At 53.1% G+C, this 17493-nt stretch overlaps 1 protein-coding gene across 4 annotated transcripts; it reads left to right on the top strand.

Moving 5' to 3' along the window:
- Nucleotides 1-317: 317 nt before the first annotated feature.
- On the top strand, nt 318-16315 carry Cpt1c (carnitine palmitoyltransferase 1C). 4 transcript variants are annotated; one of them, XM_055613438.1, is made up of 19 exons: nt 318-525; nt 1219-1373; nt 1950-2089; nt 4825-4996; nt 5393-5494; nt 5563-5700; nt 7377-7499; nt 7624-7731; nt 7815-7899; nt 10166-10361; nt 10476-10658; nt 11734-11839; nt 12663-12779; nt 13284-13448; nt 13931-14065; nt 14635-14787; nt 15497-15610; nt 15720-15812; nt 16011-16315. In XM_055613438.1, the coding sequence occupies exons 2-19, from the start codon at nt 1233-1235 to the stop codon at nt 16191-16193; spliced, it is 2454 nt and encodes an 817-aa protein (XP_055469413.1). In that variant the 5' UTR covers nt 318-525; nt 1219-1232; the 3' UTR covers nt 16194-16315. The 4 variants fall into 4 exon arrangements, with proteins under 4 accessions (XP_055469413.1, XP_055469414.1, XP_055469415.1 ...); XM_055613439.1 differs by having other exon boundaries at nt 7377-7454; nt 7621-7731; XM_055613440.1 differs by having other exon boundaries at nt 7377-7454.
- Nucleotides 16316-17493: the final 1178 nt, after the last annotated feature.

The raw sequence follows: 17493 nt of genomic DNA on the forward strand, positions 1-17493 counted from the left end.
ACATGAACCTATACCCCAGCGGCACGTCTTTCCGGTGCCTTTCAGTCCCTGCCCCTGCTGTGGGTGGTTCTGATGAGGCCTGACCGCAAGCATCTCCTAGGATGGGCTGCAGCAGATATATGGCAACACGCATGATGTTGCCTAAAAGAGAACTGTGAGCTTCGACCGAGCTAAGGCTGGTCTAGTCTCTTGAACGGGCTGAAAACCGGATTCAGGATAACAGGGTTGGACGCTAGGACTCTGAGGAGGCGGGGAGAGAACGCGGAGGGATTGGAAAAGGGCAGGCGCTGAACGCGGAGGGATCAGAGGGGGCGGGGATAAAACCCAGGCCCTGAATGCCGGGTAGACACCCACGGCGTGGATCTCGGCTTCAGGGTGACAGCCAAAGACAATTGATCAAGTCGTGCACTCATTACACAGGCACTAGATAGATGTGCAAAGAACACGGTACTGAGCTCCAAAGTGGGGAAAAGAGGTGTTGGTGGGATTGACTCCAGGGGCCGCAGCTGCTGACTTCTGAACTGTGTAAGTACCAGAGCCGGGCACAGGAGGGGCTGCTGGCCTTGTGCTGGGGTAGGCCAGTGGGGCTTCTCCATCACTTGCCCTGGACTCTCCTCCCCGCATCCCTCGCTGCCGAGCATGCGCAGTAGGGTGCTTCCTTTTCCTTACCTCTCCAGACCCCATTGTGGAAAGGGCTCCGTATGCCTCTGCCTTGCAATGGGAAGCCAACAGTGCCACTCTAGGTGGATGTTCGTTTTCCTATAAATCAAAAAACGAGTTCGTTTAAAAATAAAAATAAAAACTAGTGTGTTTTATTTGAAAAACCCACAAGTAAACCTGGATCGGTTTTCCTCCCCCACCCCAAATACTGATAACTGAATTCTCAGCAAGCTTGCTCTCCAGCCTCTCCCTACATTCCCAGAGACCCCCAATTGAATGAAGCCCTACCCCAAAGCCCTCTGACTCTCCAACTGTGAACTGCAACAGCTGTCAGGGTCTTAGGGCAGAGGGGGCTGAGTGCTGCGGCCTGGGGCTGTGGGGAGGAAGGGAGCGGGTCTGACATGCTGCACTGGCTCTGATGGAGCGCTGGGGGTCTGGACTCCCCGGGGCCTTAACCCCTCCACCCCCACATCTGAGAGTAGAAGCAAATCGGCACCCGTGGGTCTGAAGGAGGACGGCCAGATCCTGGAGAATGACTCTCCGTCTTCCTCCTTCTAGGGCTCGCAGGGAACATGGCTGAGGCACACCAGGCCTCCAGCTTGCTGTGTTCACTGAGCTCCGACGGGGCAGAAGTGGAGCTCAGCTCCCCTGTGTGGCAGGAGATTTACCTCTCCGGCTTGCGCTCCTGGAAAAGGCATCTCTGGCGTGTCTGGGTGAGGAGAGCTACTGGCTGGTTTGCTTCTGGGGACCCAGGTGCCTGCTTCTGCGGTACCTGAAGCTCGCTTCTGAAGGTCTGGATGTCCAGTTCCGGGCCACTACTAGCTATCTGTCTATGGCTTCATCTGGGATGCTCAGTCCCACCTACTGGCCTCCCCTGCTCAGCTCTTAACTCACTTCCCTCCTCCCCCAACAACTTCTAGTAGTGAAGTCTCCTTATTTTGGATCTGTCTGTCTGTCTATCCATCTATCTGTCAGCGCCGAGGGTCAGAACCCAGGGTCTTGAACAAAGTAGGCCAGCTTGAATGCTGCCCTCAGCCCCTCACTAGTAGATTCCAAGGGCTGCCCTACCACTGAGCCACACCCCAGCTCCTCACGGTAGATTCTAGCAAGAGACTCTATCACAGTTGCAGCCCCTTATTGGGGAATTCTAGGCAAAGGCTGTACCACATCCCCAACTCCTTACTGAAGATCCTGAGCTCTGCCCACATCCAGGACCTCAAAAGCCACTGAGGGTAATGCAGAGCGTGTCCCAGGTACACATGACTGAAGATGCCCTTTTCTCGCCACAGAACGACATCTTTACTGGCGTGGCCCCTGCGAGCCCCCTCAGCTGGCTCTTCCTCTTTAGTGCAATCCAGCTCGCTTGGTTCCTCCAGCTGGATCCTTCCCTAGGACTGATGGAGAAGATTAAAGAGTTGCTGCCAGCCTGGTGAGGACCTCCCTCTTCATCCCCGTCACTGCCTTAAGCCGGGCCACCCTGTGCTCTGCCTGTCAGAGAAAGGCGTGCACCACATTTGGTACCCTTCATGCATTTTTGATCCTGGCTACTTGATAAGAATGATGGAAAATAGCTAATTTTTTATGGATTTTTTTAAGATTTATTTTGTAAATTGTGTGTCTGTATGGGTGTATCTTCATGTGAATGCTGGTGCCAGGGGAGGCTGAGGTGTTGAAACCTGAGGGCTTTCAGGCACCTGTGAGCTACCTATATGGGTGCTGAGAACTGAGGTTGGCTCTTCTGCAAGCGCAACAGGTACTTCTTGTTTTACTGAGGGTTTTTGTTGGGTTGTTTTTATTTTGGTTTGGTGTTTTGTTTGTTTGTTTGTTTGTTTGTTTGTTTTTGAGACAAGGTTTCTCTATGTATCCCTGGCTGTGCTGGAACTCCATCTGTAATCCAGGCTGGCCTCTCCAACTCAGAGGTCCTCCTGCCTCTGCTTCCCGATTGCTGGGATTAAAAATTAAGGCTGTACACCACACTGCCCAGCCTTTTTTCTTTCTTTCTTTCTTTCTTTCGAGTGTTTTTTTATGTATGTGGTTCTGGCTGTCCTGGAACTCATTATGCAGATCAGGCTGGCCTCAAAGTCACAGAGATCCACCTGCCTCCTGCCTCCCAAAACCTGGAAGTGCTACCATATCAGGTTTGTCAATCATGGTGGCTGGTAATCCCAACACTTGGAAGGCAGAAGCAGCAGATCTCTATGAGTTCAAGCACAGCCTGGTCTACATAGAGTTTTAGGATAGCCAGGGATACATAGGGAGAGGCTGTCTAAAAATACAAAACAAAAACAAAGAAAAATCATCAGTCAGTAAATGCCTACAAACCCAGCATTTGGGAGGCCCAGACAGGGAGTTTTGAGTTTAAAGCCATCCTGGGATACAAACCAAGGTCCCTTCTCACAAGAACAAGCCAAAGCAAACATCACTTTCTTTAGGAAGGGCCAGGAACCCAAGCAGGGGTACTTGTAAGTGTCCCAGGTTCTGAGGAGTGGGTCAGTCTAACTTGCGGAGAAGATGCAGATTTTCAAAACAAGGCCTAGCCCAGGTTAGCCGTAGAAACCCCTAGAAGGGGTATATTCCATGATCCAGACTAGAAAAAGGAATTCTGTGGAGGAGCTGCACTGACATGTCCATGTCCTTAAACCTGGGGTCCCATGAAGGGGAGATTGTTACAAGGCAAAGCTCAGCTTCATCCACATTTCACTTTTCAGTGTCCTTTTCCTTCCTTCCTCTCTTTTATTTATTATGGTTTTTCAAAACAGGGTTTCTTTGTGTAGCTCTGGCTCTTCTTAGACCAGCTTCATAGACTAGTCTGACTCCAAACTCACAGAAATCTATCTCCCTCTGCCTCCCGAGTGCTGGGATTAAACACATGCATCACCACCACCCAGATTTTGTTTTATGTTTTGTTTTTTCTGCTTTTTGAGACAGGGTTTCTCTGTGTAGCCTTGGCTGGACTGGCTTTGTAGACCAGGCTGGCCTCCAACTGACAAAGATACTTGTTTTAAAAATGGGGTATCAAGGGCTGGAGAGATGGCTCAGAGGTTAAGAGCACCATCTGCTCTTCCAAAGGACCTGGGTTCAATTCCCAGCACCCACATGGCAGCTCACAACTGTCTGTATCTCCAGTTCCAAGGGATCTGACACCTTCACACTAATGCACACAAAATAAAATTAAACAAATTATTTAAAAATAAAATTAAAAAAAATGGGGTATCAGTTACTCTGTAGCTAGTCTGGCCTAGAACTCCCATAAATCCTCCTGCATGAGCTTCATAAGTACTAGATTACACTATTCTTACACCTGGCCAAAACTCATAAATTTCTGTGCAAAGTGGCTTTATTTATGTATTTATTTGTTTTTTTTTTTGTTTTTTGTTTTTTTTTACATTGGTATTCTGCCTCTCCTGTGTGAGGGTGTCAGATCCACTGGAACTGGAGTTACAGACAGTTGTGAGCTGTCATATGGGTGCTGGGATTTGAACCTGGGTCCTTTGGAAGAACAGCCAGTACTCTTAATTGCTAAGCCATCTCTCTAGCCCCAGCATTTGTTTCTTTATGGCAGGGTTTTATAGCCTAGGCTGTCCTTGATTTCATTATGTAAGCGAGGATGGAATTTAACTCATCCTCCTGCTTCTCCAGTGCTGGGATTTTATTTTATTCATTTATTTTTATTTTGGGTTTGTGTGTGTGTGTGTGTGTGTGTGTGTGTGTGTGTGTGTGTGTGTGTATGACAGTATTTCTCTGTGTAGCCCTGGCTGTCCTGCCCTGGCTTTGTAGACCAGGCTGGCCTTGAACTCACAGAGACCCACCTGCCTCTACCTCCCCAAGTTCTGGGATTAAAGGCGTGCGCCACCGCGTGGGCCTAGCTCAGTGTGGGATTTTAGGAAAGTGCCATCACAGCCAGCTTATGCACTGAACCCAGGGCATTGGCATGCTAGGCAAGCACTCCACCCTGATGCCTTCCTGGTTCCAGAGGGTGATTTTAGAAGCTTGGTGCTTTCACAAGGGTAGTCATGGGCAGCAGAGGGACACACCCACTTTATGACATAAATAAATGTCTAACATGGTTGTGCCAACACCTATCTTGCAGGCTCAGTCTGCTGCATAGCTTCGGGGCCAGCCCTGGCCTTTTTTTTTTTTTTCCCCCCCCCCTCTCTCTCCCAGGGCTGGACAATACCATCAGCTCCAGGAGCTCCTGGCAGCAGCACTGTTTGCCTCATGTTTGTGGGGAGCTCTGATCTTCACACTTCATGTGGCTTTGAGGCTCCTTCTGTCCCACCATGGCTGGCTTCTGGAACCTCATGGCACCATGTCCTCACCCACAAAGACCTGGCTAGTATGTGAGAGTCTAGACTCCCAGAACATATGCTGCTGCTCCTCTGTGTCCGTCCCCTACTCCTACTCTCTCTGGGTCTCTGTCCCTTTTTCTCTCTCTTGGACTCTGTGTGTCTCTCTCTCTAAGTCTCTGTTCCTCTCCTCCCTCCCTCCCCTCTCTCTCCATCACCTCTGTCCTCTGTCTTGTTCTTCACTCTGTCTCTCTCTCCCTTTATTATCTCCATCCTCTCTCTTCCCTCCACCATCCGTCTTCTTATCCTCCCTCATCTCCATTCTCCCTCTCTCTCCCATCATCTCTGTCTTCTCTGCCCCATCATCTCTCCACTTTCCTTCCCCCTTCATCTCCTTACTCCCTCTGCCTCCTTCCCCCAACTGGGTTCTCTCCTCTGTCCGGCAGGCACTGGTCCGAATCTTCTCTGGAAGGAACCCGAGGCTGTTTGGCTTCCAACGCGCGCTCCCGCGACAGCCTGTGCCCACGGCGCAGGAGTCCGTTCGCAAGGTGGGAGTGTCCCGGGGTGGGGCGGTCCCGGGGCCGGTGGGGCCTGACACCCCGGTCTGTTCCTGTAGTACCTAGAGTCAGTGCGCCCTGTGCTTGGGGACGAAGCTTTCGACCGCGCGGCGGCGCTGGCGAGCGACTTCCTGAGGTTGCAGGCACCACGGCTGCAACGCTACCTGCACCTCAAGTCCTGGTGTGCTTCCAACTACGTGAGTGTGAGCGGCCAGCCCGGCCCTGCAGCGATTGGCCCTCCCGTCCTAGCCATGCCCTGCCACGATTGGCCCAGCCAAGTGACTGGCCTGCTTCAACCCTGCTTGTGATTTGTTGACTAGGTAGTCCCGCCCCTTCGGCAGACTCTAAGCCCCGCCTCTGCACTCAGCCCCTCCCTCTGGCCCCCAACATTGGAATTCAGGAGCCTGCATCTGAGTTTGAGTCCCACCACTTGAGTTAGGCCCAGCATTCCACATGAACCTGTCCAGCATTTCCAGCTCCTGGAAATGGTTAGCTCATTCGGGAGCTGAGCTAGATGGGAAACTGAGGCATGGAATGAGTCACATGATTCGGGAATGCCAGCCTTGGCTTCTGTAGGAAACTGGAGACAGGTGACAGGAGACAGGCACGTGAGAGGTGGGGAAGAAGGACAGAACTATAAATGTCTCAGGGCTGGGCAGAGAGCCTGACGGGGGACTGAGCCTGTCCAGTTGGTAGCAGGACAGGGGAAAGGGAATCGGCAACAGCTGGGTGGTTAAGAGCCTTGTTGCTCTTACCGAGGACTTGGGTTTGGTTTCCAGCGCCCACCTAGTGGCTCCGAAGTCTCTATAACTCCAGCTCCAGAGGATCTAATGCCCTCTCCTGACTCCTGAGGGCGCTGCTCCTGCACAGACATACGTGCAGGCTGAACACGTAAACTCACAGTAAATCTAAGTTGTTCTTTTTTTAAGCACGTACAGGAGGGCTTGGGGTACGGCTTAGTATGTACCTAGCACTGTGAGGCAGGGCCATACCCAGTGCATGGCCGGCAAGCATTCCACCAAGTAAGACGTCTGCAGCCCTCAGAGCAGGATCTCACTGCTCATTGTGTGTCAATGTGTGTGTGTGTGTGTGTGTGTGTGTGTGTGTGTGTGTGCACAGATGTGCATGCGTGTTTGTGTGTACAGATATGCACGTGTGGGTGCGCATGAGTGTGCAGCCCAGAGGCCTGCCTCAGGTGTCACTCCTCAGGGCACCGCACAGTTGCGGTTTTTCGTTTGTTTACTGTAAGATTTTTATATGTATGCGTGTTTGCCTGTGTGGGTGTGTTACATGCGTGCTTTACCCACGGAAGCCAGAAAAGGACGGCAGATCTGATGCCCTGTAGCTGGCATTATCTACAGTTGTGCGATACCATGTGGGTGCTGGGAACCAAACCCAGCTCCTCTACAAGAGCCAAGAGTGTTGTTAACTGCTGAGCCATCTCCACAGCTCCATCTTATTGTTTGAAACGGGTCCCTCACTGGGGGGGGGTTCTGCTGCTTGGGCTAAGCTGTCTGGCCAGCAGGCCTCAGCGATTCTGCCCTTCCCCCCCCAGCACTGAGATTACAAGTGTGAACCCCAACACCTGGCTCTTATGTGAGCCCCAAGGGTCTAACCCAGACTCACATGCTTGTGAGGCAACCGAGCCATCTCCCCAGTCCTCTTCTATTTAATGCTTACATAATAGCCTGTAACTTGAGGGTAGCAGATTTTCATTAGCTAATTCTTCCTCCATGGATGTATAGGTTTTTGCTAGTTGCTAAATCACAGTTTCCCCCCTGAGATCCTGGCTGCCCTGTGACTCGGGGAAGTCTGTGGGCCCTGGTTACACCTTCCTCGCCCTCGCAGATGGCATCTCTGATTCTCCTCACAGGTCAGTGACTGGTGGGAAGAGTTTGTCTACCTGCGCTCCCGAGGCTCACTGATGGTTAACAGCACCTACTACCTGATGGTGAGGAGGGAGGCTGGGCAGTGGGTAGCCTCGGTGACCCATGACGTAAGTGCGGAATTCTGTCTGGGGACCGCCATCCCGTCTGCTTTGGAGGTCTGGAGGTCGGGCCCCATCAGGGACAAGCATGGCCTCAGTGCCCTTTGTGTTCCCCTCCTCTGCCACCAAGCAGGATTTCCTGTATGTCACGCCCACACCACTGCAGGCGGCACGTGCGGGCAACGCCGTCCACGCCCTCCTCCTGTATCGCCACCTCCTGAACCAGCAGGAGATCCCACCGGTAAGACAGGTTCCACGGCTGGCGTGGGGGTGCGGGGGGCCGCAGGGGCCGAGCCCAGCTCAGGAACCCTTGGGCCCCTGCAGACTTTGCTGATGGGGATGCGGCCTCTGTGCTCTGCCCAGTACGAGAGGATATTCAACACCACGAGGGTTCCAGGGGTGGAAAAAGGTGAGGACAATCCCCGGTCCCGGCTTAGTCCGTGTCCCCTCCTGCAACAGTGCCAGTGGCTGAGAGCGGGACTCTAGCCTGGGTGGGTCGCTGCCCTGACTGTAATGTTTCCCGTGTGGCCTCAGGCAAATCCTTGTGCCCTCTGAGCCTTAGTTTCTTCAACAGTAAAATGGGATAACCCTGGTACCTGGGGTGGTGTGCATTTAAAAATAGTACATGAGTACTCTGGCGGTGGTGGCGCACGTGGGAGGCAGAGGCAGGAGGGCCTCTGAGTTCAGGGCCAGCCTGGTCGACAGAGTGAGTTCCAGGAGAGCCAGGGCTACACAGAGAAACTCAGAAACTCTGTCTCTAAAAAACAAAAACAACAAAAATGACAAAACGGAAAGAAAGAGAAAAAGAAAGAAAAGAAACAAAGAAAAGGAAAAGAAAGAAAGAAAGAGAAAGAGAAAGAAAAATACTAATGTGGGGCAAGCGAGAAAGTCTCTCAGTTGGTATGGTTTTTAATTTTTAAATTTTTTGGCAATTTTTAAAAATGGAAAAAAGTGACATCATTGCCCTTCCTCACTTTCCTTCCTCCAACCCTTCCCATGTTCCCCAACTTGTCCCCCTCAAATGTATGAGTTTTTTGTTTCTTTGGGCGGTTTGTTGGGGTTTCTTGTTTGTTTGGAGCTAGGGCTCTCTGCATAGCCCTGGAACGCAGAGGTCCGTCTGCCTCTACTTCCCGAGAGCGTGTGGCACCACCCCCCTGCTGCTGCTTTTACATCCCAGTCTGTCTGCTTTCAATCCCCTGTGTAGGAGTGTTTCCCTGCATGTATATATGAGCACCACCCATGTGTCTGGTGCTTTTGGAAGTCTGAAGGTGTCGGATCTCTTGGAACTGTAGTTACAGCTGGTTGTGAGTTGCCATGTGGGTGACAGGAATTGAACCCAGGTCCTCTGCCAGAGCAACAGAGCTCTTGACCTCTGAGCCATCTCTCCTGCCCCTTAGCAGACCTCTTGCCTAGCTGCAGGAGGTCCTCTGATCCATTTTTAAAAATTTCTTAAAATTTTGTTTACGTAATCCCTTTACAGCCTGATCCCAGCCCCCTTCCTCCTCTCCTCCCAGTCCTGTCCTCCTACCATCTCCCCCCATTCTACTCTCTTCTTCTCAAAGAAGGGGAGGCTCCTAAGAGGCACCAACCCGCCCCGGCACCTCAAGTCACAGCAGGACTAAGCACAAGCTCCCCCTGAGGCCAGACAAGGAGGCCCAGCTAGGAAAAAGGGGTCCAGAGGCAGGCAGCAGAGTCCGAGACAGGGATCCACATGTTGGCCTACTGCACGTCTGCTCCATACGTGAGGGGCCTAGGTCCAGCCCATGCCTGCTCTTCGGTTGGTGGATCAGTCTCTGTGAGCCCCCAAGGGCCCAGGCTAGTTTATTCTGTAGGTCTTCTCGTGGTGTCCTTGACCCCTCCACCTGCCTCTGTCCTTCTCCCACTCTTCACAACACATCCCGAGCTCGGCCTACTGTTTGGCTGTGGGTCTGTGGGTCTGTGGGTCTCTGCATCTGTTTCCATCAGCTGCTGGATGAAGCTCTCAGAAGACAGTCATGCTAGGCTCCTGTCTGCAAGCACAGCATTAATAGTGTCCGGGGTTGGCTCTCTCCCATGGGGTGGCTCTCAGGTTGGGACAGTCACTGGTTTGCCGTTCCCTTAGTCTCTGCTCCATTTGTATTCCTACACTTCCTGTAGGCAGGATAAATTTTGGGGCAAAGGTTTTACGGGTGGGTTGGTGTCGCCCTTTCTCCACCGGCAGTCCCACCTGGCTACAGGCAAGTTCAGGCTCTCTCCGTCCCCTGCTGTGAGGGGTTGCAGCTAGGGTGGCCCCCATAGACTCCCAGGGCCTCCCCTGTCCCCGAGATGCTCCCCAACTGATTTTCACTCTCTATAGGTCCTCCTCTGCCCACCCCTTTCTGTTCTCCTTCCCACCCCCTCTCCCACACAGCTCCCTCATCTACTTCAGATGAGTATTCTATTTCCTCTGCTACGTGAAATTCCCTCTGTTCCATTTCAAACACTCACCCCTGAACGAGGAAGGTGGAGGCATAAGGACCAAGAGTTCAAATACATCGATGTTGAAGGAAGGCAGCCTGGGTTCACTCAGGCAATGGAATACTACACAGCTGTCCACAATAACAGAAGCTCCAGGGGCAGGGAGCACGTTCCGTAAGTGGGGTGGCTCTGATCATGTAGCCTCCTCCCATCTTTGTGTTCTGCCCATCCTCCTCTAGACTACCTCCGTCACCTCCGGGACAGCCGGCATGTGGCTGTCTTCCATCGGGGCCGATTCTTCAGTGTAGGGACCCACTCGTCCAGTGGCCTGCTGTCTCCACGGGCCCTAGAGCAGCAGTTCCAGGAGATCCTAGATGACCCCTCCCCAGCTTGCCCCCTTGAGGAACACTTAGCTGCTCTGACTGCTGCGCCCAGGTGAGGCCAATGGCCTGAGGTGACAAGGGGCAGGCTGGGCTCCAGAGGGCAGGCTGGGCTCCAGGGGGCAGGCTGGGAGGGCCAGTTGGGCTCAGACCCATCCTGCTTGGACAGGAGTATGTGGGCCCAGGTGCGGGAGTCAGTGAAGACCCATGCTGCCGCTGCCCTGGAGGCTGTGGAAGGGGCTGCCTTCTTTGTGTCCCTTGATTCCGAGCCGGCAGGACTGACCAGGGAGGACCCTGCAACTTCCCTGGATGCCTATGCCCACGCTCTGCTGGCTGGCCGAGGCCATGACCGGTGAGTCTGTCCCCCTATCAACCCACCTACACGCTTATTGCATGCTTATTGAGACCCTGGGCTCCACAGGGGAGACAGCCAGACCCCACACCTCAGCAGCTAGATCCAGGGGTCACTTATCCGACAACTCCAAACTCAGTTCAGAACAAGAAGACCTCTAATCCAGATAGCCCGTGTACTTAAGGCCCCAGACTTTCCTATCTTGATACTCATTTTGTCATAGACATAGATGTACCTCATTGTATTCTAGCAGCTGCGTAGCCTTCCATAGCCTGAGCATAGCGTATTGTTCATGTGTATGAGCTGTATTTGCATGTGTGCCTGCATGACAAGAGCATCAGCTCTCACTATAGATGGTTGTGAGCCACCATGTGGGTGCTGGGAATTGAACTCAGGACCTCTGGAAAAGCAGCCAGGGCTCTTAATCACTGAGCCATTTCCCCAGCCCATTTGTTTGTTTGTTTGTTTGATTAGAGTATAACATAGTTTCCTTAACTGATACTCTGCCTTTGAACTTCTGGCTTATTGCTAGTTACTGCTCATGACCAACTTCTTTATTGAGCTGTCAGATAATGGAGTCTGGTTCCATGATAGAGGATTATTTAACCATAAAGACAGACCCAGGATTGTGTGTCTGTTCCCAGCACATCTAAAGCTGACTTCCTGAAAGTTAAGTTAAGTTTAATAAATAAAAAGTTAAGTTTTATTTATTCCATATACAATATTCTGTCTACATGTACACCAAAAGAGGGCACCAGATCTCATTAAGGATGGTTATGGGCCACCATGTGGTTGCTGGGAATTGATCTCATGAGCTCTGGAAGAGCAAGCAGCCAGGGCACTTAACCTCTGAGCCATCTTTCCAGCCCAGTTTGTTATACCCATGTGGAGACTGTCTGAAATGACCTCTAGAGACTGGCAGTGCTCTCAGAGGCCCCTGGGGCTGGCACCCCTGAGCCGGTTCCCCTGCTTCATCCTCACCCTGAAGTGCACCCCTACAACAAAAGCCCCTCAGGCGCCCACATTCTCCTACCTGCCCTGGCTCTTTGGTGACCCGTCTAAATTTTTTCTGCAGCTGGTTTGACAAATCCTTCACCCTCATCGCCTTCTCCAATGGGAAGCTGGGCCTCAGCGTGGAGCACTCCTGGGCTGACTGCCCTGTCCCCGGACATATGTGGGAGGTGCGTTCCTAAGGCTGGGCACCTCTCCAAGACTAACTCTCAAAGACCTGAGAACAGCGACATGACAGGCTCACAGACAGACACAGAAGAGCCGCAAAGAATCAGGAGGCCATGGTGACCTGCCTGGAGTGTCACCTGGCTCAGAGAAAGGAAAGTGACTGTCCAGGGTCACACAGCAAGAAGGCACAGTGAGAGTGTAAGCCTAGAGCCTGGGACACCTCCCCTCCTGGGCACATGCAAACACACACACACACACACACACACACACACACGATGTTTTAGCTCACGCACACACATGCATATGTACACACAGAGGATGCTGTAGCACACATCTACAATCCAAGTACTTGGAAAGTAGGAAGCCGTAAGTTTGAGGCCACTCAGGGCTACAGGTGAGCAGTTGAGCAGGGAACAAAGCTAGCTTCGGGCTCAGTTCCTGGGTGGAGCTCAGTTCTTGTGATGCCCTGGGTTCCTCCCCAGCTGCATGTAAGATGGCCATGGTGCTGGCGCCCGGCGCTCCAGCACTTAGGAGCTGGAGGCAGGAGGCGCATTCGGTTCATCCTCAGCGACACAGTAAGCTCCAGGCCTAGGCTTCATCAGACCCTGCTTTGAAATGAGACAAAGATGGGCCCACTGATCCCCCATCTTTACAAGGCATCAGAGGGAGGTAGAAAGGTGAGCCCAGAAGGTTGAGCAGCCGGTGCCTGGTCGGCGCGAACTTAGAACCTCCCCCAGCTTTGGGTTGCCGGAGCCCTCCCTGCTTCACTCTGCCTCTCCACCAGGACCTCAGTCCAGAAGAAGTAAAGGCCGGTTCTGTCCACAGTTTACCCTGGCCACAGAGTGCTTCCAGCTGGGCTACGCTGCAGATGGCCACTGTAAGGGGACCCCTGACCCCACCCTGCCGAGGCCTGAGCGCCTGCAGTGGGAGCTGCCGGAGCAGGTGAGGCTCTGCTCTCTATCTCCCCCTGAGGCCCTGCCTCCACGCTGAAGTCCTCCTCACCTCCCTGCCCCAACTTCCCTATCACACCAAACACACCCATCCCCAACCCTAACTTCACCCCAAAGCTTTAACTCTGCCCCCGAAACCCATGCCATTTTCAGCCCGTGCCCCATCTCTATCCCTCCCTCTTAACCTCTGTTCACGGCACGGCACCTTCTCTCCCGGGTGGGCCTGTCCCAACCACCACGGTGCTCCCCAAACTTCAGACTTCAAGCCCAGCAGCCAGCATGCCTAGTCCCTTCAAACCCATTCAAGCTTCCTGCCTGCCAGTCCTTGCCCTCATCCCAGCCACAGCCCACTTCGTCATTGTCGTTCTTGCCCTATCTTAACCTCCTCCTTTCTTTCCTTTCTGACCACATCTCCATCTTCCCTTCCAGAACAGGCCCGCTCTGCCTCTGCTCTGTGTCTAACACCAGTCATTTCTCCCGCCCCCTTCTCTGGCAGATTCACCCGTCCATCTCCCTGGCCCTGAGGGGAGCCAAGACCTTGTCGGGCAATGTTGACTGCCACGTCTTCCCCTTTTCCCATTTTGGCAAGAGCTTCATCAAACGTTGCCATGTCTCTTCAGACAGCTTCATCCAATTGGTCCTGCAGCTGGCCTACTTCCGGGTCAGTGCCTACTCCCTCAGGGCTCCGTCCCCCTGAGCCTTCAACACCTGCCCACAGCCACTTAGCGTCTCTCGCTTTTTGTCATGTGGGTCATCTTTCGTCCATCTTAGGGGTTGTTCACTGTTCCGGATCAGCCTTATTTAGGGTGTGTGGGGTTGGGGTTGGATGAGGCAGGGCTCACAGAGGTCCGCCTGCCTCTACCTTCCAAGAGCTAGGATTAACGGCATGAACAACCAAGGCTGGTAGGTCAGTTGTCTTGTAGGTTGATCATATTGTTGTGAATCAGCCATCTTCTGGTGGGCCATTCATCGTGTGTGGCCAGCCATCTTGTTGTGGGTAAGCTGTCCTGTGAGTCTGCCATCTTGATTCCTCTACATATTTTTGAGCAGAAGGAGGTTGGTTGGCGATCAGGACAAAGGTGGACGAAGACTGCGAAGACATCCTGAGGCTAGCTGACAGGTTCCTCTTCTCCTTTCCCCCAGGACAGGGGTCAATTCTGCTTGACTTATGAGTCAGCCATGACCCGACTGTTCCTGGAAGGCAGGACAGAGGCGGTGAGGTCTTGCACTACAGAGGCCTGTCGCTTTGTGAGAGCCATGGAGGACAAGGAGAAGACAGTGAGTGTGGGCCTCACTGGAGTCTCCATCCTTTGTGTTCATATTTGTAGATACTTGTGACCAGGATCTGGGAGGGGCATCCACACCAAGGGACCAACCAGCTCTGCTCACGGGCACCAAACCTGAGGGAACAGCGATAGATCAGGAGAGTGTGTTCTGGTGCTCATGGGGTGACACACAGGACTGGGGGAAGGAACACTGCAGAGAGCTGTTCTCCCTGCTGCTCCCCTTGCTTTTGCCACTGTGATGCTAATGACCGTGACCTGCACGGAAACCGCACCTCAAGTGGTTTGCTAGCCTCCACTCAGGACCGCCCTGCTCCTGTGACATACTGTGACTCACTGGAGGGCTGAAAGGGCCTCAAGTCAGGCACATATCGCTCACTGTACCTGGCTGTGTGACCCTGGACAAGTTGCTTCTGCTCTGAGCCCATTTCCTCTCAGTAGAGTGAGGTGGATATCCCTGCCTTGTAAACATCTTGGCAGTAGGCTTGAGGCCAGACATGATCAGGTCCCCGAAGTAAGCCCACTTCCTGTCTTTCCATGACCTCGGATTGCCCTGGGAACCAGGACCAACAGTGCCTTGCCCTGTTCCGGGTGGCTGTGGACAAGCACCAGGCTCTACTGAAGGCAGCAATGAGCGGGCAGGGGATCGACCGGCACCTGTTTGCGCTCTATGTCATGTCGAGATTCCTCCATATGCAGTCGCCCTTCCTGACCCAGGTCAGGTGCAGGAAAATGCTCAGAGGAAGAAGAGGGAATGGCAGGAGACAGGAGAAATTAAGAGCAAGGAGGGTGATGTTGAAAAAAATGAGTGGAGGAGCCAGTGGAGACAGTCAAGCCAGAGAGAGGGGCTGAGGGGGAAAGGGACTCAGCAGTAAGCCCCAGTCCAGAATTCCCCACTGAGGGGCTGAGGACCAGGGGCCAAATCCCTGCCTAGCATGCTGCAGGCCCTGGACTTACTGCCCAGCACCAGAAAAGGAAGGGCTGGGGGAGGGAGGCACACGCCTTTACTCTCAATACTTGGCAGGCAGATCCGAGTTCCAGACCAGCCTAGTCTACAGAGTTAGTTCCAGGACAGCCAGGACTACATTGTGAGACCTGTCTCGGAAAAAAAAAAAAAAAAGAAAAAATGGGAGGAGGAGAAAGAAGGGTCAGGTGAGCCCAGCAAAATGGCACACCCTTGTAATCCCAGCACTTGGGATGCAGAGGCAGGCAGATCTCTGTGAGATTGAGGCCAGCCTGCTCCACAGAGTCACAACAGCCAGGGCTACACAGAGAAACCCTGTCTCAGATGGCCTCAGGGAGAAATGGGTGTGCTTAGGGAGGAAGAGCCACCGTCAGAAGACAGCCATTGCTTTGGCATAGGAAGAGGTCTGCCTTGTGGAGCACGAGAGCCTTTCTTGCTCATGTGACCGCCTGCTCCCCTCAGGTCCAGTCACAGCAGTGGCCGCTGTCCACCAGCCAGATCCCTGCGCAGCAGACGCACCTGTTTGATTTCCACAATTATCCGGATTATGTTTCCTCTGGCGGTGGATTCGGGCCCGTGAGTGGACTCTGGGGTTCAGCCTCTGGGCAGCCAAGGAGGGAGGGATGGGGACTCCTGCCCTGCCGGTGTGTGTGTGGGGGGGCTTGCTTCATTCTCCCTGTTACAGGCCAGCGACCAGGGGTATGGCATCTCCTATATCTTCATGGGGGAAAACATGATCACCTTCCACATCTCCAGCAAGAAATCAAGCATAAAAACAGTAAGATGAGCTTGAGTGCCTTTCACCTCTCTCTAAATTCTGGGATTAAGCCCTTCAGACTCTGAAGGTTCCTGGTCTAGCCTTCTCCCTCAGACATCAGTCAAGGCTCCGGCCTCCTCCATTGGACCAGAGGTCCAGGCCCCAGTGCACTTGCTCAGGCCTCCCAGGCCTCCCTGGTACCTTGTTTGCTCTCTGCAGGACTCGCATCGGCTGGGGCAGCACATTGAGAACGCCCTGTTGGACATCGCCTCCCTGTTCCAGGCTGGGCAGCATTTCAAGTGCCAGTTCAGGAGCCTTGGGGAGACCTCGGGACACAGACGTGGTGTTCTCTCCAACAAGACTGTGGACCCCAAGGGCCCCACAACCTCCACCAACCTTTGAGCCCCTCAGCAGGGAGCTGGTCTCTCTCAGGAAGGAGGGCACTGTTTCCAGGGCTAGGCTGGGGCAGACCTGAGGATTGGGGATCCCCACACCCACCTGGTAATAAAGATACGTGAGTTGGGTGTGGTATCACTGTGCTCTTGTGCAGGGGATGGGTGGAGTGGGGGTGGGGAGGATGGAGCACCCCTTCCACCCCAATCTGGCTTCTCATTTGTCCTCACCTTAACCATAGCCCACACTACCACCTGAGCAGGCTCCATTCCAAACTCCCTGGCCGGACAGATCAGTCCATTCCTCACACTCAGAAGCCCAGTTCCTGCTACTAAACACCAAGGGTTCATCAGACCATCTGCAAACTAATGTCTGAACAGCAGTTCTTTTCTGAGGGTGATCTTGAACTCTTGACCCTCCTGTGTCTGTGTCCCGATGCTGGGCTGGCAGGGGTATGCCACTGTATCCTGCTATGGAAAAATCAAGTCAGAGGTAGGGGGATGCTGAGTGAGCTACATAACAAGACCTAGTCTCAAAGTGGAGGAGGGCTCACCCCTTTAATCCCAGCAAAGGCAGACGGATCTCTGGGAGTTCAAGGCCAGCCTCATCTGTCCTCATATAGTGAGTTCCAAGACAACTATAGCAACATAGTGAGACCCAGTCTCGAAACAAAGCAAAGCAAAACAAAAACAGTAAAGAGGCTTTACTCTGAACCAAGTTCTTCTGGGAAAGAGGATCATCATTTTATCAGCCTCATTTGCAAAATGTGGTTAGGGACTCTCCTAGGCCCTGGGGGACTGAGGGCCAGCAAAACTGCCATACAGTCTCAGGATAATGGCCTTTTCCTCTCCCGCCTCTCCATCTCCCCCTTCTTCCTCCTTCTCTTTATGCTTTTTGTTCCCCTCTTCCCTTTTTATTTTATTTTTTTTGAGGATCAGTGTTTTATGTGCCTTATGTGCACTGTGTGCATGCAGTGCCAGCAGAGCCCAGCAGAGGGTGCCAGATTCCCTGGACTTGGAGTTACAGATGATTGTAAGCCACCCTGTGGGTGCTTGGAAATGAGCTCCGACCCTTTGCAGGGGCAGTGAGTGTGCTGAGGCATCCAGGCCCTTTGTGCTGAGGCAGTGTCTGAGATAATGCAGGCTAGTTGAACTCCCGTGTCGCTGAGTCTGGAGGTGACGGGTGCCCACCTGCATCCTGGGAGTAGGGAGAGTTGTCCAGTGAGCTCCACAAGTGCTCTACGGTGAAGCCGCATCCCTTTCTTTGTTTTGAGACAGGGTGTCATTGTGTAACCTAGGCTATCCCATGG

The sequence above is a fragment of the Psammomys obesus genome, unplaced genomic scaffold (assembly GCF_907164565.1).
Source record: "Psammomys obesus unplaced genomic scaffold, mPsaObe1.curated_primary_1811, whole genome shotgun sequence".
Classification (NCBI taxonomy): domain Eukaryota; kingdom Metazoa; phylum Chordata; class Mammalia; order Rodentia; family Muridae; genus Psammomys; species Psammomys obesus.

Coding starts and splice junctions, on each gene's coding strand:
- Cpt1c (XM_055613438.1), top strand. CDS start 1,233: ATGGCTGAGGCACACCAGGCCTCCAGCTTGCTGTGTTCACTGAGCTCC. Junction 5,701..7,376: donor CCTGGTGTGCTTCCAACTAC/GTGAGTGTGAGC, acceptor TTCTCCTCACAG/GTCAGTGACTGGTGGGAAGA. Junction 7,732..7,814: donor ACCAGCAGGAGATCCCACCG/GTAAGACAGGTT, acceptor GGGCCCCTGCAG/ACTTTGCTGATGGGGATGCG.